Source organism: Hemicordylus capensis, chromosome 4 (assembly GCF_027244095.1).
Source record: "Hemicordylus capensis ecotype Gifberg chromosome 4, rHemCap1.1.pri, whole genome shotgun sequence".
Taxonomy (NCBI): Eukaryota; Metazoa; Chordata; class Lepidosauria; order Squamata; family Cordylidae; genus Hemicordylus; species Hemicordylus capensis.
The window spans coordinates 127,151,967-127,179,437 of record NC_069660.1 but is presented as its reverse complement, the minus strand read 5'-3'; the positions used below and the strand labels follow the sequence as shown (position 1 = coordinate 127,179,437).

Below are 27,471 nucleotides of genomic sequence, written 5' to 3'. Positions count from 1 at the left end.
ACAGCTGAGTTATTAAACCAACATTAGTTTTCAATGATAAAATAAAGAAGAGAACCCAACTGTATGGACTGGGTAAGCCAACTGATGCGGCCTACCACCTGTTCTCTTGACCCTTGCCTGACGTGGCTAATAATACCTGGCAGTGAGGTTGTTGTAGAAGGCCTGGTAGAAATCATAAATGCTTTTCTGAGGGAGGGCATGATGCCTCCTTGTCTTAAGGAGGCAATCATTAGACCACTTCTGAAGAAGCCTGCCCTGACTCCTCAGAGTGAGCAACTATAGGCCTATCTCCAACCTTCTGTGGCTGGGCAAGGTAATTGAGAGGGTGGTGGCCTCCCAAATCCAGGCAGCCTTGCATGAACCTGATTATCTAGACCCATTTCAGATTGGCTTTTGGGTGGGCTATGGGGTGGAGACTGCCTTGGTTTGCCTGATAGATGATCTCCAATTGGGAATTGACAGAGGAAGTGTGGCTCTGTTGGTCCTTTTGGACCTCTTGGCGGCTTTCGATACTATCGACCATAGTATCCTTCTGGAGCGTCTGAGGGGGTTGGGGGTGGGAAGCACTGCTTTGTGATGGTTTCACTCCTATCTCTCACGCAGATTCCAGATGGTGTCTCCCGGGGACTGTTGTTCTTCAAAAATGGAACTTCGGTATGGTGTCCCTCAGGGCTCCATATTGACTCTGATGTTGTTTAACATCTACATGAAACTGCTTGGGGAGATCATCAGGAGATTTGGTGCAGGGTGTTATCAGTATGCTGATGACACCCAAATCTATTTCTCTATGTCAACATCATCGGGAGAAGGCATAACCTCCCTAAATGCCTGCCTGGAGGCAGTGATGGGCTGGATGAGAGGTAACAAGCTGAGACTGAATCCAGATAAGACAAAGGTACTTATTCTGTGGGGTTGGAACTCGGGAGACGATTTTGATCTGCCTGTTCTGGATAGGGTCGCACTTCCCCAGAAGGAACAGATATGCAGTCTGGGGGTGCTTCTGGACACAAAACTCTCCCTTTTGTCCCAGGCTGAGGCAGTGGCCAGAGGTGCCTTTTATCAGCTTTGGCTGATACGCCAGCTGCGTCCATTTCATGAGATAAATGACCTCAGAACAGTAGTACATCTTCTGGTCACCTCCAGACTTGACTACTGCAATGTGCTCTATGTGGGGCTGCCTTTGTATGTAGTTTGGCAACTGCAGTTAGTCCAGAATGCGGCAGCCAGATTGGCCTCTGGGTCATCTCGGAGAGACCATATCACTCCTATCTTAAAACATCTGCACTGGCTGCCGGTAAGTTTCCGTGCAGAGTACAAGGTTTTGGTTATAACCTATAAAGCCCTAAACAGCTTGGGCCCTGGGTATTTAAGAGAACATCTTCTTTGCTATGAACCACAGCGCCCATTGAGATCATCTGGAGAGGTTCGTCTGCAGTTGCCACCGGCTCGTCTGCTGGCTACTCAGGGACAGGCCTTCGCCATTGCTGCCCCAAGGCTTTGGAACATACTTCCTGCTGAAATAAGAGCCTCCCCATCTCTTACAACTTTTAAAAGGGCAGTCAAGATGCATTTGTTCACCGAGGCTTTTAATTAGATACTGGTTTAATTGCATTTTAATAGTTTTAACCTTTCAATTTTAATTGTTGAAATATTTTAATCTTTTATTGGCTGTTTTTTATTGTTTGTAAACTGCCCAAAGAACTTGTGTTTTGGGCGGTATAGAAATGTATTAAATAAATAAATAGAAAGAAAGAAAGAAAGAAAGAAAGAAAGAAAGAAAGATGATTTTCTAGAACCTTGGACATGTGTTTCATAAAGGTAGGTCAGCAATGTTGGAAGTTTAGGCAACTATACTATTTATCAACCACATTTTTATTCTGCCTTTTTATTCCAAGGAGCTAATGGTGGCATACATGGGGTTATTCTTGTGAAGTATGCTGGACTGTGAAAGTGACTTGCTCAAGATGACCTACTATACTACCCATGTTCAAGTTGCTACTGACAAGAGTATTAGTCCAACCCCAGGGACACCCAGGTTCGAATCTCTGCTCAGCCAGAATAAAAAAAGCATACTGGGTAATCTTGGGTGATCTATCTCATTGCCTACCATACACACTTTCTGGAAGGGCTGGATAAAAATGCAATAAACAATTAAAACAAGTGTCAGATACACAGGTCATTCCTATCAATGACCACGTGGGTTTTAGAAATATGTTTTATCAAAGAGCCACTTCAGAAAGAATATTTCTTAGGACTTTTTAGACAAATACAAATTGAACAGCTGAGGTAATAAGCACTCCCATTACCCCAGGTAGAGAGTCATGTGCCTAGAGCGCCCCAATCAGGGGGGAAATCCCTCAATCTACCGCGCTGCTTGCATGGGATGTTTTGGGACTTCTGGAGGCCAGGACTAATTTTCCTGGCCTCCAGTGATTCATACTGCTCAGATCAGTGTGGATCGTATGAGTGTGTGCTGAAGAGGAGATTGTCAACAATCTGGGGGGAAGGTAGGTTCATCCCTGCCTTCCCCTCCTGCCCGCCCTTCTCATGATCATGTGTACAACCTTATTGATTAGACCTAGCCTTAGCTTCAGCAAGGTAGCTATAAATTAGTTCTGAATAGAAATATTGCTATTCTGAAACAGACTTGGGTATTTGTGTAATTCTTCTTGCATGAACCCATCCCTTCCACATTACCAGACCAATGTGGGAAGGAGCCATGGAGGAAGTAGTACTGATGCCATCGTAGCTTCAATGTGAATCTTCATTTTATTCCACTGTAATGGCAACACACATTTTAGTAGCAATAGCTACGTAATCTGATGGGATCATTCAGAATGGATGACAGCCCACAAATGTTACCAAGCAACATCAGCACAAAGGCAAAAAAACAAAATAATTTTGTGTACTATAATATAGTTCAAACTGCTATATTCATTGTGCAAATAGACACAAATGAGAACGCATCAGCCAATTATAGACCACTTCGAAAAAACCTGGTAATATTAAGATATATTGGAAAGCTGGAAAATATTTTAATTAGCAAAACAAATCAAATGGAAAAGATTCCTCAAATAAAGCTTTAAAAGTGACACTGTGTGTGCTTGACTGCCATGACTAATTATGTATCCATGTAATGTGTGTTCAATTTGGGCTTATTTAAATAGCAGAAATGCTCATTAGCTGCAGTATATCTGTGAAGCCTCAGTAAACAGTTTAATGGTATTTTATGTTTAACCAATTTCATAAGTTCCTGTAATTTTGGCATTCGCAGCTCATTAATGTTATTTTTGATATACATCTTACAGACTTCTTTCAATGAAAATTGGCAGCGTACCCTTGGCTGTAGTATAGTAACTGGTTAAACAATAATATGGATTTTTAAAAAAACCACCCCAAAAACTGCACAATGAGCCAGTTTGGTGCCACTATTGTGAGGACAACAATAATTTTTACAAGCTACAAATCCACCAGAAAGAAAAAGAGATAGGAGACTAATTTGATTACATGCCTTTCTTTAGTGGGGATCAAAAGGGATGTTTCTGAGCCTTTGCTTTAGAATTAGGGACAATTCTTACCATCATTTCAGTATGAGAAACTGAGGAGTGCTGGTTCCCCTATCTCAGTTTTGAAAGTACTCTCCAAAAATGAGGCATTTGAGTTAGGTAATTCAGATCAAGTCCCACTAGTTCGTTTTAAAGCTTGACCATTCTTAGCTCTCAGTCTGGTTGTGCTCTCCGTGTCAATGGCTACATGACAAAACTAAAGGCCTCCTTACACACAACACCTTGATAAGCGCTCCTTCCCCCAATCCGTTTAATGATGAAGCCCTACCCCAACCTAACCCTAAATGTTGGGAATAGCTCCAGAACACAAAAACGCTTGATAATTGTAGTTTGCCAGAGCTTCTGAGTCCTTACTAAAACCCCAAAGCCCTGACAAACTATGATTCCTATAGGGTACGGTTTTCAGGCACATGGAGCAGCCCTCCTTAGAAAAAAAAAATAAGCCCAATCCATGTGTCTACAGGATGTACCCTATATCTAAAGGAAAACTATGCACACACTGCCACATTGTCAGCTTGTATGAATTCTTTTTGAAGAATTAAGACTGTGGTGATCAGTGTTTACTCAACATCCAATAAAGTCCAACATATCCATGTATGCTTGCATATTTATGGATGGTGCAGACCCTCAAGCTGTTTATTTCTGTATCCCCAAAACAAATGTTAGAAATATCTTTTTTTCTTCTGTATTCTGTTCTTTATTGAATCTAATGTGGAAATAAAATGCAGTATTCTGGGCTCAGGTCTGGTGCCAAACTTAAGATTTATCAATGGTCTCCTAGTAAGAGCATATGTGATATCAACTCCTAGTGAAACCTGGCAAATAATGATAAGCGGAAACTCTGAACATAGCTATTCACAAGGGAGGGAAACCTATTCTTGTGCAGCTATTGGGGAAAGGAAAAAATAATTACAGAATGATCACATTGTGCTTCACAGCCCCTGTCTAAGGAAACATTTGGCACTACGATGCTGGGATTAAAATGGCCTTTTAAAGTAACTCCTCTCTGTTTTATCCCTTCTTACAACAATTCCAATGAAAACTATGCATGTTCTAGAACTTCTAATGGAAGCTTATCATAAAAGGTATTACATTCATAAGGGTCTGCATTATGGTGTTTTTACCTCCTGTTGTTTGTACTATTTCAAAGGAAAGAAAAAGAGGTGCATATGGCAAAATACAAGACGGCAGATAATATTTAGCCCAAGCCAATTTGTACTGATACAGAAGGGTGCTTCTCTACCAGAAAGGTAACACTGTTACTGGATGTAGCTAAAAAAGCCGAGATGATTTAAGCATCATCTACACTGGCTGTCAATGTGTTTCTGGCTCAATTCAGGATGCTAGTTTTGGCTTTAGGCCCTAAGCCAGGACCCACTCCAAGTGTCAGGGAGCTCTTGGCAAACTTCCACCCATGGCCCCCTTCCTACCTGAGAAGAGTGGCTTCACTGCCGCTGTTGCCAGCACCAACAGACCACAAGGGTTATGAGCACTGAGGTGGTCTCAGGGATCGTCAGTGAACCTTTCTGAGCAACAACACTGACCCTTGACACTGGTCCTGCCCTAAACAGCTTAGGACCTGCATGCCCACCTTTGTATGTGCCTCCTATGCACTCCATTTGTCATCCAAGGCCCTGCTTCATGGTCAAGCAGTGACAAACATAGGTCAGAAGCAGGGCCTTTTCAGGGGTGGCACCGATTCCATGCGGTCTCCCTGCAAAGGTTAGATGGACCCCCTAGACTATTCTCTTTTTGTACCAAACATTCATTCATTACATTTCTATACCACCCCATCCAAAGGCTTTGGGTGGTGTACAACAAGTAAAAATCAAAGGCAAACGCCATTTAAAACAAGTTACTTAAAACAATGTAAAAACAAATTTAAACAATTCAGAATCATTTAAAACCAATTAAAATACTTAAAAACAATTTAAAATCCTTGGAAGGCCAAGCCAAATAAGAAAGTCTTTAGGGCTCTCTTGAAAGCCAACAACAAGTCCAAACCACGGATATCTGTCAGGAGTGCATTCCACAGACCAGGAGCAGCTAAATAGAAGGCCCAGTTCTGAGTTGCCACAAAACGTGTCAGTGGCAACTGGAGACAGACCTCTCCAGATGCCCTCAGCATACAATGGGGATCATACAGAAGACCTAAGTTGTTCAGGGCTTTAAAGGTCATTCAGCACTTTGTATTTTGCCCAGAAACATATTGGCAGCCAACACAACTGCTTGAGAACAGGCATAATATAGTCTTTCTGGGTTACCCCAGAAACCAGTCTGGCTGCCGCATTTTGGACTAACTGAAGTTTCTGAACTACATACAAAGGCAGCCCCATGTAAAGTGCATTGCAATAGTCAAACCTGGAAGTTACCAGCTGATGCGCCACTGTTTTGAGATCGTTCTCTTCAAGGAATGCTCACAACTTTTGAATCAACAGAAGTTGATGGAAAGCGCTCCTGGCCATAGCCTCCACCTGGGATCCCAGGGGGAGAGGGCTGGATCCACGAGCACTCCCAGGCTGCGTACCTGTTCCTTCTGTTCGCCACTTGTAGCAGAGGGAGGGGAATTTCAATGACCTCCATTTCCCTTGGAACCACCCAAAGTACTGTGCAACCTTCAGGGATATATTTTCAGGTGGTACAGAGTGCTTCCAGGGGAGGGGAGGTCATCAGAATTTGTCCTCCCTGCATGAGCACCTGAACTCTGATAATCGAACCCCTCAGCAAGACTGGTGTTTCTCACATAATACTCATGCTCAGTGTTAGGATGTTGGCCTATATCTCTGGTGATTATAACCTGTTAAAAAAGCAATCATGGCAAATGTTCTTTAACCACATTTTGTTTTCATTTGATTTAGACAACACTCAAGACCAGGTCTTGGAGTCTTTATGCAAGTCTCTCTACTACCCCCCACTCCCCGCCGCCCTTAATTAAAGCTAGAAATGGTGCCCTTGAGTGTTTCCAACAAGAAAAGATATAACATGCTCTGCCACAGCAAAACTGCAATGCTTACAAAATATTATCAGCTTACAAAAAGTAGGGAGATGAGGTGTCACACCAGCATCTGGTGGCCTGTTCATAGGGTGTCCTCCAGGACATGAGTTCACATGGCAGTGGGGAATCAATAAGCACACAAGCTTCAACTATCCCTGCTTTTTGAAATCTGTCTCTGAAATCCCTGTTGAAATCACTGACACTTTTGTCTCCATATTTTTGCCTCCCAGAAATGCCTTTGTAACATTCTCATATTTCTTCAGAGTCCATGCTCCAGAGATGAATACACACATTAAAAGAAAACATAAGCTGTTAAAACATAAAAATGTATAATAGGGGTGTGCAGAACTGGTTCGACTTGTGTGAGCATAAACTGTACCCCCCCCCCAAAAGAGGGGCTGGTCTGACTTTGAACTGAACCAGGCCTGGTTTGCATTGAACTTGTTTACCCCAGGTCAGGATAATTTTAAAGGGGATTTGGTAAGGATCCCTTTTACAAGCAGATGGAGATCCCTAGCAACTAAGAAGGGGTTCAAAAGAGTGGTGGGGTGGGTGGGAGTTCACCTTACATGCAGCTGCACGGTAGTTCCTTGGCATTTCCTCTAGGCCTCACCAGTGCTCCCCATCAGCGTGGGCTAGCAGGGCCTGGTTTGGGCCTTCGTGTATGAGCCAAAGTCCAAACTGGGCCCCTGCCAGCCCATACTGATGGGGAGAGCTCTGGTGGGGCCAAGAGGTGCCGCCGCTACACCAACACAGCTGAGAAACCACTGTGCAGCCATGACCCCCCCCACCACCTGCCCTTTTGAACTCCCTTTTAGTTGCTAGGGATTCCATTTCCAAGGAATCCTTACTGGATACCCCTTTGCAAGCATCCCGAACTGGGCTGAACTGGGTCGACCTGGTTTGAGCACACAAACTGAACCTCCGGTTCTAACAAACCAGTTTGCGGACTTATGGTTCAGTCTGAATTCAGTTCAAATTTGAACTGAACCACCCAGAATGGTTTCGTGCACACACCTAATGTATCAATCAATTGAAACAAATTAGCATACCAAAAAAAAATGTACATCTATCAAAGCACTGGTGGTGGAAGGCTTGATCAGCAATTCTTGATATGAAAATGGGTTGTTACAAATGTATCCTCAAATATCTTTTCATCTGGGAAATGCTGGAAGGTATGGGTTTGGCTCATCTGCTTTGGTTATCTGGAATAGTGTACTCTGCATGCATTGTATTACCTGCTTTTAATTTGTGTCTTATTTGTAGCCACACATCCCACGTTGCTTTGCCACAACTCCATTCACAGGCATGTCCTTTTTTCCATTGATGAAATGTTGAGGGGTATCTAATGATTGTAGTGGTATAGCTGGGCATCAGAGATGTTACTTTTATCCAGAATATCCAAGTGCTTCTCTCTACAACCCTTCTAACATCACTGCCACCCTCTTCAAATCCAAATTGCTCTGTTGATTATGGTTAGCCAAAACACCAATGTCTCTGCAACAATATTTTAAAAAATGAATTTAATTTAACAAAAGCCAAAATTAAATTACAGGTGGCCCTCATTATTTGCAGGGTTTCCATTAGGAACATAGGAACATAGGAAACTGCCATATACTGAGTCAGACCATTGGGTCTATCTAGCTCAGTATTGTCTTCACAGACTGGCAGCGGCTTCTCCAAGGTTGCAGGCAGGAATCTCTCTCAGCCCTATCTTGGAGAAGCCAGGGAGGGAACTTGAAACCTTCTGCTCTTCCCAGAGCGGCTTCATCCCCTGAGGGGAAGATCTTGCAGTGCTCACACATCAAGTCTCCCATTCATATGCAACCAGGGCAGACCCTGCTTAGCTATGGGGACAAGTCATGCTTGCTACCACAAAGACCAGCTCTCCTCCCTACAACTAGCCTACAACTGCAGATAACAGAACTGTGAATGATGAAACCTTAAATCAATAGGAAGGGGGGGGAGGGTTAGATTCTAGAGCCCTGGAAAATGATTTAAAAATCACCAAAAAGTCAGGGAAAATTCAGAAATTAGGATTGGCCACCTGTATACTTGGACACCTCAGCTCTCCCGCTCTCCAGCAGTTGAAGTCCAACACTTAGCAACACCAACCCCTGGCTTGATTGGTTGGTAGGTTGGCCAAAGAAGTGGCACAGTATTGAAATCCAGTTTTGAATTGAACACACATGGGGGACTTTCTTCACCCCACATAGTTGAAGTCCAACACTTATCAGCACTAGTCCCTGGCCTGATTGTTTGGTGGGTTTGGCCAAAGAGGCAGAACAGAAGTGAATCCAGTTCAAGTAAACACACACTGGGGAGTTTCTTCACTTCGCTGCTGGAGATAGCATCACTACATCTCTCTCCAATTTCTGACCGGCAGCAGCAAAAATCAAGTGTAAGAAGCAGTTGAGTCCCTTCTCTCCACCACGGGAGTTTGTAGCACTCCATCTCCAGTCTTCTGCTTGGATAACAGATCAGGTAACAGAAGCAGGCCCTGCAGAGGTATACCTGCTGCTGGCACTGTTATCGTCATCATCCTCTTCCTCCTCAAAGCCATGGAAAGTGGAGAGGTCACTTTCTGATTATGACTCTGCAGCTGTGGTGATAGGTACAGCAGCCTTTTAATAGTAAAGGAGATGCTCCTTTGCTTCCTCTTGCTTTGCAGAGCCCGGTAGGTGTCCTTACAGAGTTGCAAAGCACCCTCCAGCTGCCTTTTGAAACTGATGCTGCACTTCATCAGGGGATCAAGGTTGAAGACTTTGTTGGCCAAGACAGTCTGCAGCTGCAAAATTCAAATTGCAGCCCTTTTGTGGTGAAGGGATTGGGGAGCAACTCTTGCTCTTTCTCTTCTTCCTCGCTCTCTGGAGCTGCCTTGATGTCCTCCAATTCTTCTTCTGCCAACATTTCCTGATGGGATTGGATGAGTTCCTCAACTTCATGTTGTTCGATGTCTTCCAGGCATTCTCCACCAAAGGTGAAATCATGGTTGGTGATCTGCTCCACTTCATCAGCTACTGAGGGAATGGTTGCAGCAGATGAAGAGGTGACTTCCCCAGGCCATAACTTCTTTCACTCTGTGTTCCATGTGTGGGATTTGATCTCTGCAAGGGATGCGGTGATGTTCTCAATGCAGTCTGTGATGTTGTAGCTCCTCCAAAAATCTTTGACTGACAGAGAAGGACCAGCTTTCATGAGATCCAACATCTTCCTGAAAGTGTGGCAAGTGTAGTATGACTTGAAAGTTGTGATCAGTCCTTGGCCCATCAGTTGAATCAGAGAGGTGGTGTTGGGTGGGAAGAAGGCCATCTCCAGGTTTGGGAGTGTGAACTGCAAGGTCTCAGGATGGCCAGGGGCACTGTTGAGCACCAGGATGACTCTGGAGGCCAGGTTCTTGGAGACCAGATAGCTCTGCACCTAATGCAGAGAGCAGTTGTTTATGAAGTCAGTGAAAAGCACTGCAATCACCTTTGGCTCTCAGGAAGATAGAAAGCTGTTTTTTATTCTTCCCTTTCAGGGCATGAGGGTTCTGTGCTTGGTATAGGTGCATGGGCTTAACCACACAATCTCCTACAGCATTGCAACACACCAGCAGAGTGAGGCAGTTTTTAGCTGCCTTAAAACCTGGCACAATTCTTTCTTCTTTGCTGATCGAGTGGGATGGCATCTACTTCCAGAACAGGCCTGTCTCATCATTATTGAAGACCTGCTTGGGCCTGTGTCCTCTGGACTCAATCAGCTGCTGGAACTCCGCCAGAAACATTTGTGCTACTTTGTGGGCCATTCCTCTGCCAGTTTGACATTGTGGAAGTTGTAGCAGTAATTGAATTTTTCAAACCAGCCCTTGCTTACCTGGAAACCATGCTTAGCACCTTCAGATGTTCTCATCGCTTGACTGTCTTCTGCCGCAAACCATAGAGCTTGTAGAGCTGCAGTGCTTTCTTGCGAATGACTGGTCCACTCAGCAGCACGTTCTTCTAGGCTTGGTGCTCTATTCACAAAATGAGGGCCTTTTCCATCCATTCCAAGGGAGGGTTATGTGGCTGTAACACCACCTTAAAACTCCAAGACATACTGGACACCACAATGGCACAGATACTGGCTTTTCTTTTCTTTATGGAGCGGACAGTGGATTCACTGATGCTGTAATGGCATGCAACAGATGCCGTGCTCTCCCCACGAGCCAACATGTCCAGCAGCTTCACCTTCCCACTCAACGGCAACACTTTGTGATATCTTTTGCCACTCCCCTCAGCAGAGCTCTCCACTGTGTACTTGCTCATTTTAGCTGTGGAGGAAGGAAAAAATTGTACAATGCTGTACAGTACAATAATTCTACAAGACAACCCACCCCCACAAAATTGATAAAGTAAAGTACAATAATTGATAATTAAAATAAATTGTAATGTCTACAGTACCTAACATCAAAATCTAATGGATAAAGTACTGTACAGCACCATAATACTTGAAATCATTATAATGGATTCAGTACTTGAAATTAATTTTCAATGGATACTGTACAGTATCTGAAATCAATTTTCAATGGATACAGTATTTACAAGTAATTTTAATGGATACTTATAGTTAATTGAATTTTTAATTGCAATTTAAATTAGCTACAATTATACAGTACACTACTATACTAATTAATTATCACGATTAAAATTGAATTTTTAAATTAAAAAATCAAACTTCATCAAAATTAAAATTAAATTTATTAAAGCTATAATCAGGGTCTTACCAGGGCTGCACAATGCTGCAAGAGGTTCCTCCAAGAAGCTCCACAGGAATGGCTCAACTCCCAAGGGCTCCCACAGGCTTGCAAAGGCTCCACAGAAATATCCCCAAAAAGGCTGCAAAGGCTCTAGGGCAATGGCTCCTAAAGGATCCCAATAGCTCCTCGAGGATACCAAAGGCCATACAAGGCTGCCACATGATCCTGAAAAGGCCTTTTTGAAGCACAACAAATTATAAAAACACAGACCAAAGCACTCCTCCATCCTCCTCTCATAACCCACAAGCACATACAGAAAAACCAAGGACAAAACCGCACACAAAAAACCATGAATGTGCAAAATCACTGGACTACAGACAATGAGGATGGATCTATATTTACCAACCAGATATTTACCAACCAATAACCCTATATTTACCAACCATGGATACATGAAACCATGGATAACAGAACTGTGGATAATGAAGGCCACCTGTATATTACTGGATTCAGCACTGGTTGCATTGCTCACTCCAGGGCTATGCAAAACAGACTACGGGCACTAAAGTAATACAAGCACACCTTTTTAATATGCTTACACAAGCCCTATGTGGAGAAATGACAGGTTATCAAGCTGGTTTCAGAAAAGCCCGAGGAACAAGAGACATCATTGCTGATGCATGCTGGATAATTGAGAAAGCCAAAGAATACCAAAAAGAAAACAATATGTTCTTTATTGACTACAGAAAAGCCTTTGGTTGAGTCGACCATGACAAGTTGTGGAATATTCTTAGGAAAATGGGTGTCCCAGAACATCTCATTGTTCTCATGAGAAACCTATACACAGGACAGGAAGCCACAGTCCTGACAGGACATGGTGAAACAGACTGGTTCCAGATTGGCAAAGGAGTAAGGCAAGGCTGTATACTTTCTCCTTATTTATTCAACTTATATGCTGAACATATACTGAAAGAAGCTGGATTGGAAGAAGATGAGCGTGGTTTTAAAGTTGGAGGAAGAAACATCAATAACCTGCGCTACTCTGATGACACCACTCTGATAAATGAGAATGCGAATGATCTGCAAGCTTAGTAATGAAAGTCAAGAAGCACAGTGAAAAAACGGGACTACAGCTAAATGTAAAGAAGACTAAACTAATGACAATGGGTACAGCAACCAGCCTCAGAACTGATAATGAAGACATTGACGTGGTGGATAGCTCCTGCCTTTTAGGATCGACCATCAACAGTTAAGGATTCAGCGGTCAAGAAATACGCCTCAGACTAACACTTGGTAGGGATGCAATGAAGGCCTTGGAAAGGATATTTAGATGCCATGATGTGTCTATATCTACAAAGATTAGAACTGTTTGAAAAATGGTTTTTCCCACAACACTCTATAGATGTGAAAGCTGGACTTTGAAGAAGCAAGATAGAAAAAGTATTGACGCTTGTGAACTTTGGTGCTGGAGAAGACTTTTGAGGATACCATGGACAGCCAGGAATACAAACAAATGGATAATAGAAGAATCAATCCAGAATTTTCAATCGAGGCACAAATGACCAGGCTCAAACTCTCATACTTTGGACACATTATGCAATAACCCAGCCCCCTTGAGAAGTCCATAATGCTGGGAAAAGTTGAAAGAAAGAGTATGAGAGGATGACCAGCAGCAAGATGGATGGACTCGATTACAACAACAATAAATTTAATTTAATTTATTTATTGTTAAATTTATATATCACCTTTCATTAAAAACAATCCCAAGGCAGTTTACAAAAGTTAAAAAACATACAATAAAAATGACAATTAAAAATATTAAGCTAAAAATATGAAAAAAAAACTGATTTAAAATATATAAAATACAAACATAAAAACTACAAGCGGGTAAAACACACAGAAGCAGCAATAGAAACAACTACCTGAACCCGCACAGAGCATCTGTGCGGCAGTACACTTCCCCGCCCCTTCTGCCCCAGTCTCCTCTCACCCCCACCCCTTCTGCCCCAGGCTCTTCTCTCCCCCACCCCCTTCTGAACCCGGGCTCCTCTCCCCCACCCTCTTCTGCCCCAATCTCCTCTTTCCCCCCTTCTGTCCCAGTCTCCTCTCTCCCTTGCCTCTTCTGCCCCAGTCTCCTCTCTCCCCACCCCTTCTGCCCCAGGCTCCTCTCTCCCCCGCCCCCTTCTGCCCCAGGCTCCTGTCCCCCACCCCCTTCTGCCCCAATCTCCTCTTTCCCCCTTCTGTCCCAGTCTCCTCTCTTCCTCGCCTCTTCTGCCCCAGTCTCCTCTCTCCCCCGCCTCTTCTGCCCCAGTCTCCTCTCTCCCTCTGCCTCTTCTGTCCCAGTCTCCTCTCTTTCCCCGCCCCCTTCTGCCCCAGTCTCCTCTATCTCCCTGCCCTCCTGCCCCAGTCTCCTCTCCCCCTGCCCTCCTGCCCCAGTCTCCTCTCTCCCCCTGACCTCCTGCCCCAGTCTCCTCTCTCCCCCTGCCCTCCTGCCCCAGTCTCCTCTCTCCCTCCGGCCCCTTCTGCCCCTGTCTCCTCTGCTTTCTCTCCACCACCATTATTTATAACCCACCTGGCCGGCCATTATTTCTAGCTCGCCTGCTTCTCTCCCCCCCCCGCCCCCTTCTGCCCCAGTCTCCACTCCCCCGCCCCATTCTCCTCTCTCCCAACCGCCCCCTTCAGCCCCAGTCTCCTATCTGCCGCCTACCCCCTTCTGCCCCAGTCTCCTTTCTCCCCTGCCACCTTCTACCCCAGTCACCTCTGCTTTCTCGCCATCGCTGCCATTATCCATAACCCGCCCACCCACTTGGCCACCATTATTTCTCTCCCACCCGCTCCACTCCCCCGCACGCTTCTGCCCCAGTCTCCTCTCTCCCCTGCCCCTTCTGCCCCAGTCTCCGCTGCTTTCTTGCCACCGCCATTATTTTTCTCCAGCCCACCCGCTCGGCCACCATTATTTCTTGCCTGCCCGCTCCTCTGCCCCCACCCCCATCTTCCCCAGTCTCCCCGGCCCCTTCTACCCCAGACTCCTCTTTCTCATGAACGCTGCCATTATTTATCTCCCGCCTGCGCCACACCCAAAGCAGTCATACTTCCCATCGGGTGGCTTGAGGGCGGATGCCTGGTGTCTTGCTGCCTTCGATGCTGTTCCCTCCCAAAGCAATGGGTCTGGTTTCCTCCTTTCCCCTGACTCTGCCAATTCCCCTTCAATTCTGCTTCTTCCTCCTCTCTCCCGCCTGCCTCCCTGGCTGCCGTTCCCCACCAAGGCAATGGCTGGAACTCATCAAGTTCCAGCAGGCATCCAGATGCATTCCCACATCCCCACGCAGTTCCCTACTCAGTCTGTCGTAAGAGAATTAAATATATAGATCATGCAAAGGCCTGGATAAACAGCCAAGATTTAACAAGCTTTCTAAAAACTGTGATGGAGTCCGAGGAGCAAATGGCCACTGGGGGAACATTCCAAATTCTGGGGGCAACAACAGAAAAGGCCCTGTCCCGCGTGCACAACAACCGAACCTCCCTCATTGTCAGCACCCGGAGCAGAGCTCCCTCAGATGATATCATCAAGTGGGCAACAACCCTGGGGAGCAGGCGGTCCATCAGGTATCCCGGGCCCAAACCATTAAGGGCGTTGAAGGTCAAAACCAGCACTTTGAATTGGACCCAGAAGCACACTGGTAACCAGTGCAGCTCTTTCAAAATGGGTGTGATATGATCACACCAGGCAGCTCCAGAGAGAACCCTAGTTGCCACATTTTGCACTAGCTGCAGTTTCCGGATAATCTTCAAGGGCAGCCCCACGTAGAGTGAGTTACAGTAATCCAGCTGTGACATGACTAAAGCATGGGTAACTGTGGCCAGATATGCCTTCTTGAGAAAGGGACGCAGCTGGCACACTAGCCAAAGCCGTGGAAAGGCATCCCTGGCCACCACCTAAGCTTCCAAAAGCAGAGCCAGGTTCAGTAATACCACCAAGCTGCCTACTTGATCCTTAAGGGGAGTGCAACCCCATCTAGAACAGGTAGAATCACCTCATCCTGATTGGCTCTCCTACTGAACAACATTACCTCCGTCATTGTCCGGATTCAGTCTCAGTTTATTAGCCCACATCCAACCCATCACGGCCTGCAGTCCCCAATTCAGGACATCCACTGCCTCCCTAGGATCAGGTGACAAGGAGAGATAGAGCTGAGTGTCATCCGCATATTGTTGACAACTCAGTCCAAGTCTCCCGCTGACCTCTCCCAGTGGCATCATGTAGATGTTAAACAGCATGAATGCACCACTGAGAGACCTTAAAGGCCAAGTTGAAGACAGATCATCCGGGAGAGAATCTATCTATATGGTTGCTAAGAGTCAACACCGACTTGATGGCACTTAATCAATCAATCAATCAATCAATCACATAAGATCTCATGAAAGTTAACTTGGGCAGGTAGAGCATGATTGCCAATTCAATTTTTGTTCTTGTGTCTTCCCTGCAAGGATGATCTTCAGACAAAATATGGGGAAGAGGAGAAAAGAATAGGAGTAGAAAAGAATTTTTTTTTAAACAAACATGTATAAATGCTTTTTCTTGAAGGGCTCTATAATAGCCACTGTTTCAAAAATGTCCACCTAGTCTGGCATTTTGTTTTCAACAGTGACAAGACAAATACTTCTGGAAGCCCATGCAAAGGGTAGAAAAGCTACATCCCTTCCTAGTCGTTGCCCACAAGCCATTGATGGCATACTGCTTTTGAACATGGGGCTCTATTTCACTATTATGGCTACTGATAGACCTACCTTCCATAAATGTTCTACTACTAATATTACGATGGACACACTTCCTCAGCAAGACTTGTTCTGCTTTCTGTTTAAAAGGTCTAGCTTTAATAACATTTGCCACTAATTTTCTACCAAGGCAGACATGGAATTTCCTGGTCCCCCTGTGGAAGTCATTTTAAACTGATATGATGCTGCTCACATTTCAATTCTCCAATAAGGGGGCTGATTTTAGCGAGTAGTTGTATATATATATATTTATAACAATTCACATCTGAGCCCTTTAAAAATAGAATCATCCAGTAACTTGTGTGGCACCACCTCTTTGGCTCTGCTCATCAAGCCCCGGATCAGGAATGACCGGGGGGGGAGGGGTTGAGTACCACTCAGTTCCTCCTGGTCACATATTCTCAGTCCTCTCCTTACTGGGCTGAGGGCTTCAACTTGTCCTTTCTCATTGGCTCCCTACCCAGTACTGCTAAATAAGTTGTAGCATATCATGCAGTCAGATTGGCCTCTTGTGAGAAACTGGGCCTCTAGAAATACTAAAGCATGTCCTCTTTGCCTGGACAACTAGACACCACCTGGGATAGATGGCAGGGCTACTATCCAGGGGGTCTCCCACTCTTTCTCCACTTCTGACCCTTGTCTTGGGAGCCGTGGAGATAGATCACTTGGGACACCTCTACTTCAGGGACAGAGAGGTGATCTGGACACTTGTTAATTTTAACTCCATCGGTCTCAGAATTAAGTTTCTTGTTACTTAGTTCGTCAGTTCCCCTCCCCACTCCAAACCTGTTCAGGTCTGAGTATCTGTCCATGTTCCACAGTGAAAACCAATAGAAATAATTCATTTAGCTTCTAACAAAAGTTAAAGTAATCCTTTCATACCATTTGTACCTAACAGGTCAACCACTTCCCTGGCTGGTTCCTTGGTTCTGATCGTGGACACATTTCATCTCAGTTTCTATTATGGTTTTAAATAACCTCCAAGCTTCTGGAAAGAGCTGACTCTCTTGACTCTCCCTTTCAACTTCCTTTTAACTATTTCCCTTTTTAAAAAAAATCTTCTTTTGAAATTAAAATGTGACTTTTGAACCTTCTGGGCAATACTCACTTACACTTATGTTGAATTTAACAGCACTGTGGTCACTGTTCCAGAGCAGTGAAAGCACTTACATCTCACACCAGATCCTGGGCACTTCTTAGTAGTGATCCCATGAATAACTGTTCTAAGAAACATTTGTTCAATGTATTTAGAAAAGTCTAGATCTTTTCTGAATACATATTTACAATGTCAACACAGCAGCTGAAGTTATCCATTCTTATGACAGTCTCTTTTGGCTGCCTCCCTGATTTCTTTGTTCATCTCATGATTGAACTCAGAGTTTAGTCAGAAGGCAGCAGGTTGTCCCCGGTACTATATTACTTTGGGCACTGGTATGTCAACCCACAATGATTCTATGAAGAACGTGTATAGGTTGTTGGACTCTGTGCCCTCCTGTGTATACAGCAACAGCACCACTCACTGCCCTTCCAAGTCTTTCTTTAAGATAACTGCAGGGGAATGGGGACAATGGAGCAAGGGAGGACGGCCATCCCTTTACCACCAGGGCCTGGGGGAAATACGGAGGCACCTCCTCGCCAGCTGGTGAATGGAAGCACTTGCTGGCTGGGAGCAAGAGGCAAACCTCTCTCCTACCCAGCCAGTGTTTCATTGAAATGCTGGTTGGGCTGGGAGAAAAAGAATACAACACAATGCAATGCTGACTGGGGAGGATGGGAGAGGGTATGAATGGACCCTCTTCAGGCAGTAGCCATGCCCCCTGCATATGAAGTCAGATTATTATTGTTGTTGTTGTTGTTTACACAGTCAGACAGGTGTTATTGACTGGTTTGTTTTATACAGATATCGAGAGCTTCCCAAAGACCTGGGATGGCTGGATTTTATTATCAACGTTGTTGCTGTTATTATAGATGTCGTCGCAGAATATAGGCTGTTCCCAGTAAAGCTGCTTGTTGTAATTGGCTGATGGTGATTTCTGTGACCCGAATGGTGTTGAGGTGCTCTTCAAGGTCTTTTGGGACTGCACCCAGGGCGCCAATTACCACTGGGATTATTTTGGTCTTCTTCTGCCACAGCCTTTCAATTTCAATTTGTAGATCTTTGTATTTGGAGATTTTTTTCTATTTCTTTTTCTTCTATTCTGCTATCCCCTGGTATTGCTATGTTGATTATTTTAACTTGTTTTTCTTTCTTCTCGACTACAGTTATATCTGGTGTATTGTGTGGCAGATGTTTGTCTGTTTGTAGTCGGAAGTCCCATAATATTTTTGCATCTTCATTTTCTACCACCTTTTCAATTTTATGGTCCCACCAATTTTTGGCTACAGATAGCTTGTATTTTTTGCAGATGTTCCAGTGTATCATCCCTGCTACCTTGTCATGCCTTTGTTTGTAGTCAGTCTATGCGATCTTTTTACAACAGCTGATTAGGTGGTCCACTGCTTCATCTGCTTCTTTACTAAGGCGGCACTTGCTGTTTGTTGATGATTTTTCGACTTTTGCTCTTATTGCATTTGTTCTTAGTGCCTGTTCTTGTGCAGCCAGTATTAAACCCTCTGTTTCTTTCATCAAGTTGCCATTCTTAAGCCATTGCCAGGTCTTGGTGATGTCTGATTTTCCACTTATATTGTGCAAATATTGACCATGCAGGGGCTTATTTTTCCATTTTTCTGCTCAGTTCTTGACTTGTTCTTTCTTGTAGGCCTGCTTGGTTTCATTGGTGTTGAATAGTTTCTCATTATTGACCATTTTAAGTGCATCTTCTTCACTGTCCTTGATATATTCTTCAAGGTCTCTTTTCTCCTCCTCTACTGTTTGATGGACTTGCAGCATTCCTCTTCCACCTGAGCTGCAAGGGAGGTATAGCCTATCTACATCACTGCGGGGGTGCAGAGCAGGATTGATGGTCATGATTTTCCTGGTCTTACGATCTAGCATCTCTAGATCTGCCTGGATCCAGTCTATTATTCCTGCAGTGTATCTGATAACAGGTATAGCCCAGGTGTTTATGGCTTGTATGGTGTTCCCGCCATTGAGTTTGGACTTGAGGATTTTTCAAACTCTCCTGATGTATTCACTTCACATTTTTCTTTTAACTTCAGTGTGTGCAATGTTATCAGCCTGGAAAATGCCCAAGTATTTGTAATGTTCTTTCTCTTCCAGGTTCTTGATGTTGCTTCCATTGGGCAGTTCGATTCCTTCTGTTTTTCTTATTTTTCCTCTGTTCATTATTCAGTCAGTCAGTCATGTTTATTTACAGTCATAGATCAAAACTTAAAGCATACATAATAATACACATGATATAATAATAATATATACATGATATAAGCAGACACACAAACTCATCCTAATCAGCAATTTCCAGTTTGCATAATCTGGTCTGTTCATTATTAATACAGCACACTTGTCTAGTCCAAACTTCATTGCTATATCGCTACTGAATATACAGACAGTGTTTAGCAGTGATTTGATTTCTGACTGGGATTTTCTATACAACTTCAGATCGTCCATGTACAGCAGATGGTTTATTTTACTTGATGTTTTAGATGTTTGGTATCCGAGGCCTGTTTTGTTTAGTATTTGTGAAAGTGGAGTCATGGCGATTACAAACAACAGAGGGGATAGTGAGTCCCCTTGGAAAATGCTTCTTCTAATGCTAACCTGTCCAAGTGTCTCGTCATTGATTGTTAACTGTGTACTCCACATGCTTATTTCTTTTTAAATAAATATCTGAATGTTTTTGAAGACACCAGTTGTTTCTAAACATTTTAGTATCCATGTGTGAGGCAATGAGTCAAAGACTTTCTTGTAGTCAATCCATGCAACACTTAGATTTGTTTTTCTTCTCTTGCAATCTTCTAAAATCATTTTGTCAATCAGCAGCTAGTCTTTTGTGCCTCTGGTGTTCGGGCAATTTCCTTTCTGTTCATCTGGAAGCTACTTATTAGTTAATAAGTGTTGCATCACTTCATCTGCTATTATTCCAGTTAATAATTTGAACATGGTTGGCAGGCAGGTTATCAGTCTATAATTACTTGGAACTGCACCTTTTGCTGGGTCTTTCAATATGAGATGAGTTTTCCCAGTTGTTAGCCATTGTTCAATATCCTCTTTGCAAAATGTGATTGAACTGTTTTGCTAGTTGTCTACGGAAGCTTGTTAGGTGTTTAAACCAAAAGCCATGCAGTTCATCATCGCCTGGTACAGTCCAATTTTTTTATTTTCTTTGCTCTTTCATTTATTAATTCTGGTGTTATTATTAGATCTTGTATTTGTTGGTTACATTTTTTGACCTCTTTCACCCAGCCTGCTTTTTTATTATAATCTATTGGATTGTCCCATAGTTTCCCCCAGAATTGCACTGTTTCTTCTTTATTTGGTGTTTCTATGTTTCTTGCAGTTTCTCCTTCTATGATTTGGTAGAAACGTCTCTGTTTCGACTAGAATTGGAGATTCTGCCTGTGTTGTGTAATTCTGGCTTCGTATCTGCTAAATCTTCTTTGACACTGCTGTTATTTGCTGTTTTATTATTTCCAGGAGTTCTCTTATTTTCCTTGAATCTAGATGGTATTTTTGGATCAGATACTGTTTCGTGTTTTCATTCGTCAGCTTCTTGCTTTTTATATCTTTCAATTTACTAGCATCCGATCTAAGCCTGGCAATTTTATTTTCTAATCTAATCTTCCATTTAGGTGATGTACTAATTTCTTTTTTTAAAGGTCCACTGATCTTATATCCGAGCTCTTGTGTTGTTATTGTTGCTGTACTGTACATTAGTTGGTTTGGGTTTTTTTTGCAAATTATTGGCTGTTATTTCTGTAAGTGCAGCATTGACATATTTTAATGCCTGAGTGAGTTGTTTTTTTGGCAACTGTTTTTAGAGCTGGAAGTCGAACGCTGTTGGTTGTTTGGTTCATGTGCTCAGTTATTTTTTGCTTTAGTTCTTGTTGCTTTTCTGTTAAACGGCATTCGGGTTTTTGAGGTGAAGGCAAAGGGGAGGTTGCCTGGTTTTGATTTTGAAACAGTTCAGCAACAGTGGCATCCTCTATTTCCAACACCTCCTCCACCTGCGCCTGAGCAACTGCTTCAGTTGGTGGTAATTCTTCTTCCATATCTTGAGCCTGTGTTGCTCTTTGCAATTCTTCCAGCTCAACTTCTGTGAATACTTTATTTCTTATTATGAATCTTCTCTGGTCTGCTAGCCTTTGTTCTGTGATTTCTGTATCTGGATGTGTCTCTTTCCAAATTTGGTACATTCTTTTTAAATAACCTCTTCTAGTTGGACTAGACTTGTAATGGCAGATCATTATTAGCTTGTTGGCATTTTTCGTATATTTTTTTCGGTTAAACGACGTTTCTTCCAGTAACCTTGCAGTCTCCAGCCCTGGTTGCTCAACTGAAGATCCTGAGTCCTGTAGCCCACATGCCACCAGACGTTCAGGGACTCCAGCACCTGGCGTGGTCCTTGTTGACCCGGTGACGACGATCCGGTATAGATTTATTAAAGTTACGTCTTACCATATTGTTGATGGGAGAGGCACTCTTCGTCTGGCTCCTCTGGTGAGACATGTCCAGTATGGTTGGACCTCTGGCATAGCTCTCACCTTCCTCAGATCACACAAGCCCCACAACCATGCCAAGGTAGTGCCTCACTGGGGGTTGTTGTTATCATTATTACATTTATATCTCGCTCTTCCACCAAGGAGCCCAGAACGGTGTACTACATTCTTGTGTTTCTCCTCACAACCCTGTGCAGTAGGTTAGGCTGAGAGAGAAGTGACTGGCCCAGAGTCACCCAGCTAGTATCATGGTTGAATGGGGATTTGAACTCGGGTCTCCCCGGTCCTAGTCCAGCAATCTAATCACTACACCGCACTGGCTCTCAGATGCAGGGTGTGTGTGTGTGGGGGGGGGTGACCAATACCGGGAACAGGGCCAGTCAGTGGTTTGGGAGCTCCTTTCCCTGCCTCCACGCAGAGGCAAGGCAAGGAACTCCCAGTCAGTGATTCAACAAAGAGCTGAGTGGAGGAAACTCTGCAGGGGCTCACTGGCCCCATCCCCAGTACTGGCCATGCCCCCTGCGTCTGATGTCAGATGCAGGGGGCGTGGCCTGGGGAGTGTGTGTGCTTCGCATGTGCGATTAAAGATCAAAAGGTCTGTGGGAGCCTCTGACAGGATTTCGTCCTCCAGCCACAGGCAAGCTCCACACGCCCCTGGATAATGGTATCTCACCAGTTTTCATGGTTCCACCAGATTTATGAAATCTCTATATCCTTTTAAAAGTAACAAAATACCCCCAGTTCCCTTTTCCTGGCTTTGATGCTTCTGGCACTAGTGTATAATGTCTCCTTCTCCATATGTTATTTTTCTCTACAGTTATTTGTACACTGTTTCATCTCTTTAAACACATTCCACCCTATCTCCGCTTTGAGGGCCTGAAACATTTTCACCACATCCATAAGCAATGACTCATTGTTATCCAGATGCTTCTCAGCTCCCACTAGTCTTTCCCCACAAAAGATCACAGTTTAAAAGCTGTGACCTTTTGATGTTAAGTACAGTCTGGTTCCACAGCAGTTCAAGTTCAACCCTTTGTATAGGCTCCACTTGTTCCCAAGTGTTCCCAGTGTTTAACAAATCTAAACCTTCCTCCTGACACCCCTGTGTCTTATTGACACATTGAGATAATGCAGCTCTGCCTAACCAGCACTGTCTGTAGAACAGGTAGCATTTTTGAAAAGCTACCTTGGGGGTCCTGTACTTCAGCATCTTCCTTAATACCCTAAAGATTAATCTACATGTGATGATGGAGATATGCAAATACATCTCTTTGTCTTCCTCCCCGTCCCGCTACACCAATAGTAGCTGAGCGGGGAAGAGCAAATCAGTTTGAAATAGCAATATGGCAGGGGAGAGGTTTCTCCCCACCCACCACCCACAAGCTGCTATTTGGCCAGATTTTTTTTTTAAAGTCCACACATATGTTTTTCCCACCAAGGCAAATAGCAGCCTCATTAAGCACAAGCAAAATTTTCCCATTGGAATCAATGGAACTTAAATTGTGATTGAGCCATACCTTTAGGGTCACTGAGAACTGAACCAAAGGCACTGATCACAACATCTGCTTTCAGGTGGACAACCTGATCTGGGTCTTCGTTCCAATTTCCATCTTCATCTTGCTCAGTCCGAACAAATTCCATAGCAACAATCTTCCTTCCTTTCATTACCACCTTCCGAGGAGAAAGGAATGGCAGAAATTCACACTTCTCTTCTTTTGCAAGTTCCATCTGGAGGAGATACAAATTAAATTAACACTTTGATAGTTTGGGAAAGGGTTTTAATTTCTCATTCTTCTGTGCACTGGGTCTTAATCTGCTTTTTTGTGACTTGCCCTACTGATTCCAACACTAGCAAGTGAGATATATATTTACACAGGGCAGCAGTAATATTTGTAATATACATTTTCTTTTTTTAACCACAGAATCAAACTGTCATTTTGCCATCCTGTCTACCGCCCACTTCTTCAAGAATTGTATTACTTTTAATTAGCAGCATCTGTTAGGAGAGTTCTTAATTTTAAGTCACAAGCTGAAACAGATTTGTCTTTGTGAAATACTCTTACCGTAGGCTTCATTACATTCCAATATTAGAGGAGACCACAAATCTGTGCTGGAAATAGCAACTAGGACTATACATATTCCATCATGGGCTCATTGCTGAGGTAATTAATGTCTAGTTATCAAATCCATAAATGTTTTAAATGCACATACTGATGGCTGATCTGTTATGGCAAAATAGTTCTAACTCCTGGGTTTACATTTTAATAATACATATATCCTTAGATAACTTTTAAACCATTTTTAAAAATTTCCATTCATTTGAAATATATGTTATGCACACGAGGCAGCAACCTCCATGACAAATAGTCACAATTCTACCTGTTCCTAATGGAGGTCGGATGGCTTTTCCTAATTTCATTTATTTCTACTGAGATGTGAGTTCCAAGCAGTTGGGCCACTGAATACACTGGCAAGGCTGTATTCTCAATTTCTCCACTTTCTTTTCTCCTGGCCTACTTCTGCTGTACTGTCATCAGCAACTCACTGAAGGATGACAACAGGCAAGGGTTTGGTGAACCAGAGGCCAATGCCTTCACAGACAAACATAAGGCCTATAGAGATAGCTGTAACTAATGGAACTGAAGCTAAAGGAAACAGGTACCCCAGGAAGGAGAGGAACATTTTCCCTGGAGAAGCTGCTTCTTTAGTTAATAAGTCCTAGCTTCAATTTGAACACCACTCTTTATTCAGTGTAGTTTTTGTTCCTGGCTAACTTTCAGTGAACCACTTTCTTTAAACATTGAAGTGCAGAGAGAGAAGATAAGTCATGACACCTCAGAAGATATCTGTTCTGAGCCATGGAACTTAGTCTGAAGCTTCCCATTCTTCTGAATCTCACAGAGAACCACCTAGCTCAACAATGGAACCGGTAGCAGGCAGAGTTCAATCTATGTATGGATCAGGCTATACAAGATGACAACGATAAACAAGAAAGTAAAGCTTTTCTCTCATTACTTTGGTAACAGGGCAGAGGGGTGAGCACCATTCTGAAGCTGAGTGCTCTCTCTAGCCTTGGAGAAGTCCTGAGAGTCCTAGACACCTATTGTTCCCCAAAGCAGAATGAAACTCAAGTGAGAGGCAGATTTTTCACCAAAGAGCAATTTGAAAGGAAAGGTATTGACTGTTATAGCACTGCCTTGTGCAAACTAGAGGCAACATGCAATTTTAGGGACTTAAAATCATCCAATAATCAGGCATTCAGAGATTCTATTTCAAAGAATTGTGAGGGCTTAATAGTTCTGGTAGTGTCCTCTTGAGCAGCACCATTGCTGCATGCGTTAGAGTCCCACAGTGGCACAGGCAATTCGGGCACCACCTGTGTTATGCTGTGGGACATATAAGCCAATGAGATGAGAGCTTACTGGTTGATTTGTGTAAATGGCTGTTTTTATTGTCATTTTGATATTGTGGTGGCGTGTGGCTAAATGTTATAAAGTTATGACTGACTGACAAAGGGTGGAGAGCTTCTTCAGCTAGCAGGAGACTGACAACTCAGAGAATACATCACCAACAATCAGAAAATGCAAGCATTTCTTAGCAACAGGTCTTCCACAGACCTACCAACCCTGACTCCAGGAAGTTAGGAACATAGGAAGCTGCTTTATACCGAATCAGACCATTGGTCCATCTATCTCAGTACTGTCTATGCAGACTAACAGTGGTATCTCCAGGGTTGCAGGCAGGAGTCTCTTTCAGCCCTATCTTGGAGATGTCAGGGAGGGAACTCAGAATCTTCTGCATGAAAGCATGCACGTGCTTTCCCCAGAAAGGCCCCATCCCCTGAGGGGAATATCTGACAGAGCTCACATGTCTCCCATTCAAATATAAACCATGGGGGCCCTGCTTAACAAAGGGTACCATTTATGCTTGCTACCACAAGACCAGCCACTTTTTGGGGGGTGGGGATTGAAGGAATGGGCAAAGGGAATTTTGAGAGGAGAAGTGGCACCCATTTAATGTCAAGTGATTACATACGATGATCAAATCATCCATTGGAACCAAAAACATTCATGAGCCCCTGGTGGCGCAGTGGTAAAACTGCCGCCCTGTAACCAGATGGTTACAAGTTCGATCCTAACCAGGGGCTCAAGGTTGACTCAGCCTTCCATCCTTCCGAGGTCGGTAAAATGAGTACCCAGAATGTTGGGGGCAATATGCTAAATCATTGTAAACCGCTTAGAGAGCTTCGGCTATAGAGCGGTATATAAATGTAAGTGCTATTGCTATTGCTATTCATAATCTGCCAGATGTAATGCTTAGGGACAACCTGGAGAGCAACAAGTAATGTGAAAATAGAGTAGAGAAGAGAAGAGAAGAGAAGAGAAGAGAAACTAACACATCTAGAAACAAACTCAGTGGGAAAAGGAAGAGGATCCTCAGAGGGAGACAGAAATAAACATGAATGCCAGGGATGGACACTACAGTATGGGCAGCTTCCAAAGAAGACTATAATACCTCAAAGATTATATAACCTAAGGTTTTTTTAAAAACCCTCTAGTTTGGATCATCAGTGTTAGCAAATTATGTTCATAGTTGGTGTGTGTGTTTTGTAGTATATTTTTTGATGGTTTTGAAAAGGTTATTTCTAAAACAGAGAAAATGTAAGACAAACTATTACCCTGAAGTAATAGCCTGGTTCCTAGGCTCTTTCAGGGCACATCATTCAGTTCAATAAAGACGTTGTTGCTAGTCAAATATCATGCGCTCCCCTCTTTTCAAAGTTTAAACAGTATCTAGAACTTTGAATGAATCTATTGGTACCTCTGAATTAAAGGGCTCCAAGAATATAAGTAATGCTACCAGATGCTTGACTTGCTAATTTGGTCCAACTTGTTTCAACACTAATATAGGACTAGAAATTATTCAGAAAGAATTGGCAGGAAAAAAAGGAAAGACTTATGCAAAATGGGTATGAAATTTAAATGAGAACTTAATTCTGTTCTCAAAACCAAACATGAGGGTTTGTTGCTTTTGTTGTTGTTCACTTGCGTTGATAAAATTCCAGTCTATAATAGTTAAAGATGTTTTGACAATGTGACCCAACGGTTTTGACTGGGAGATACATTAAGGTTGTATGTACAGCACATTATATTCCATTCCTTTTGGATGGATCTGATGTCACTAATATAGCCATAGTACTAGGAAGGAAGTATAATATGTATTAAAAATGAAATATTTTTGGTTGTAAAAATATTTATTAAAAGCTAAAGTGTACGTTGGTTAATTTTAGGAAAACTTGACATTTTAAAAAAATTTACTCCAGTCAAACCTGCACAGGCACAAGGACCAGGGGAATATGATTAGAATTGTGCTGAATAAATTAATGCATTTATTACATTTATTCAAAATAATCTTTGGTCTCATCCCTGCAGTTTTGTATTATTAAACACACACACACACACACACACACACACACACCAAAAAACCCCAAACCCTCCCACAATATAAATTATGTATCTTGAAAAATTACACTTCTTTCTGGTTGTCTCCATTCCCCTTGTGTAACTGTTAGGTCTCCACAATCTACAAAAGAGAGGGCCATTTCCCCATATATTTTGTAACTGGGGTATATTCGATGTCTCATTAGTGTAAATTATGCAACAATCCACAGTATGTGGCACATAAATTACAATAAAGCAAGCCCACCACATTGTAATAATTAAAACTGAAATAAAAAGCATTCATAATAAAATAAACAATTAAGGTGCCAATCAGTGGTGGTTGTATGCACAGAGCATGCA

General features: G+C 43.2%; 1 protein-coding gene across 15 annotated transcripts in view; it reads right to left on the bottom strand.

The window, feature by feature from the left end:
• The window catches only part of DPYD (dihydropyrimidine dehydrogenase), a 773,239-nt gene that overhangs the window by 383,549 nt on the left and 362,219 nt on the right, over positions 1–27,471 (bottom strand). For all 15 annotated transcript variants that reach the window (XM_053242814.1, XM_053242808.1, XM_053242809.1 and 12 more), the window contains one exon: positions 23,188–23,398. In XM_053242814.1, coding sequence (XP_053098789.1) covers positions 23,188–23,398 — 211 coding nt within the window. The remainder of the gene's footprint in view (positions 1–23,187; positions 23,399–27,471) is intronic.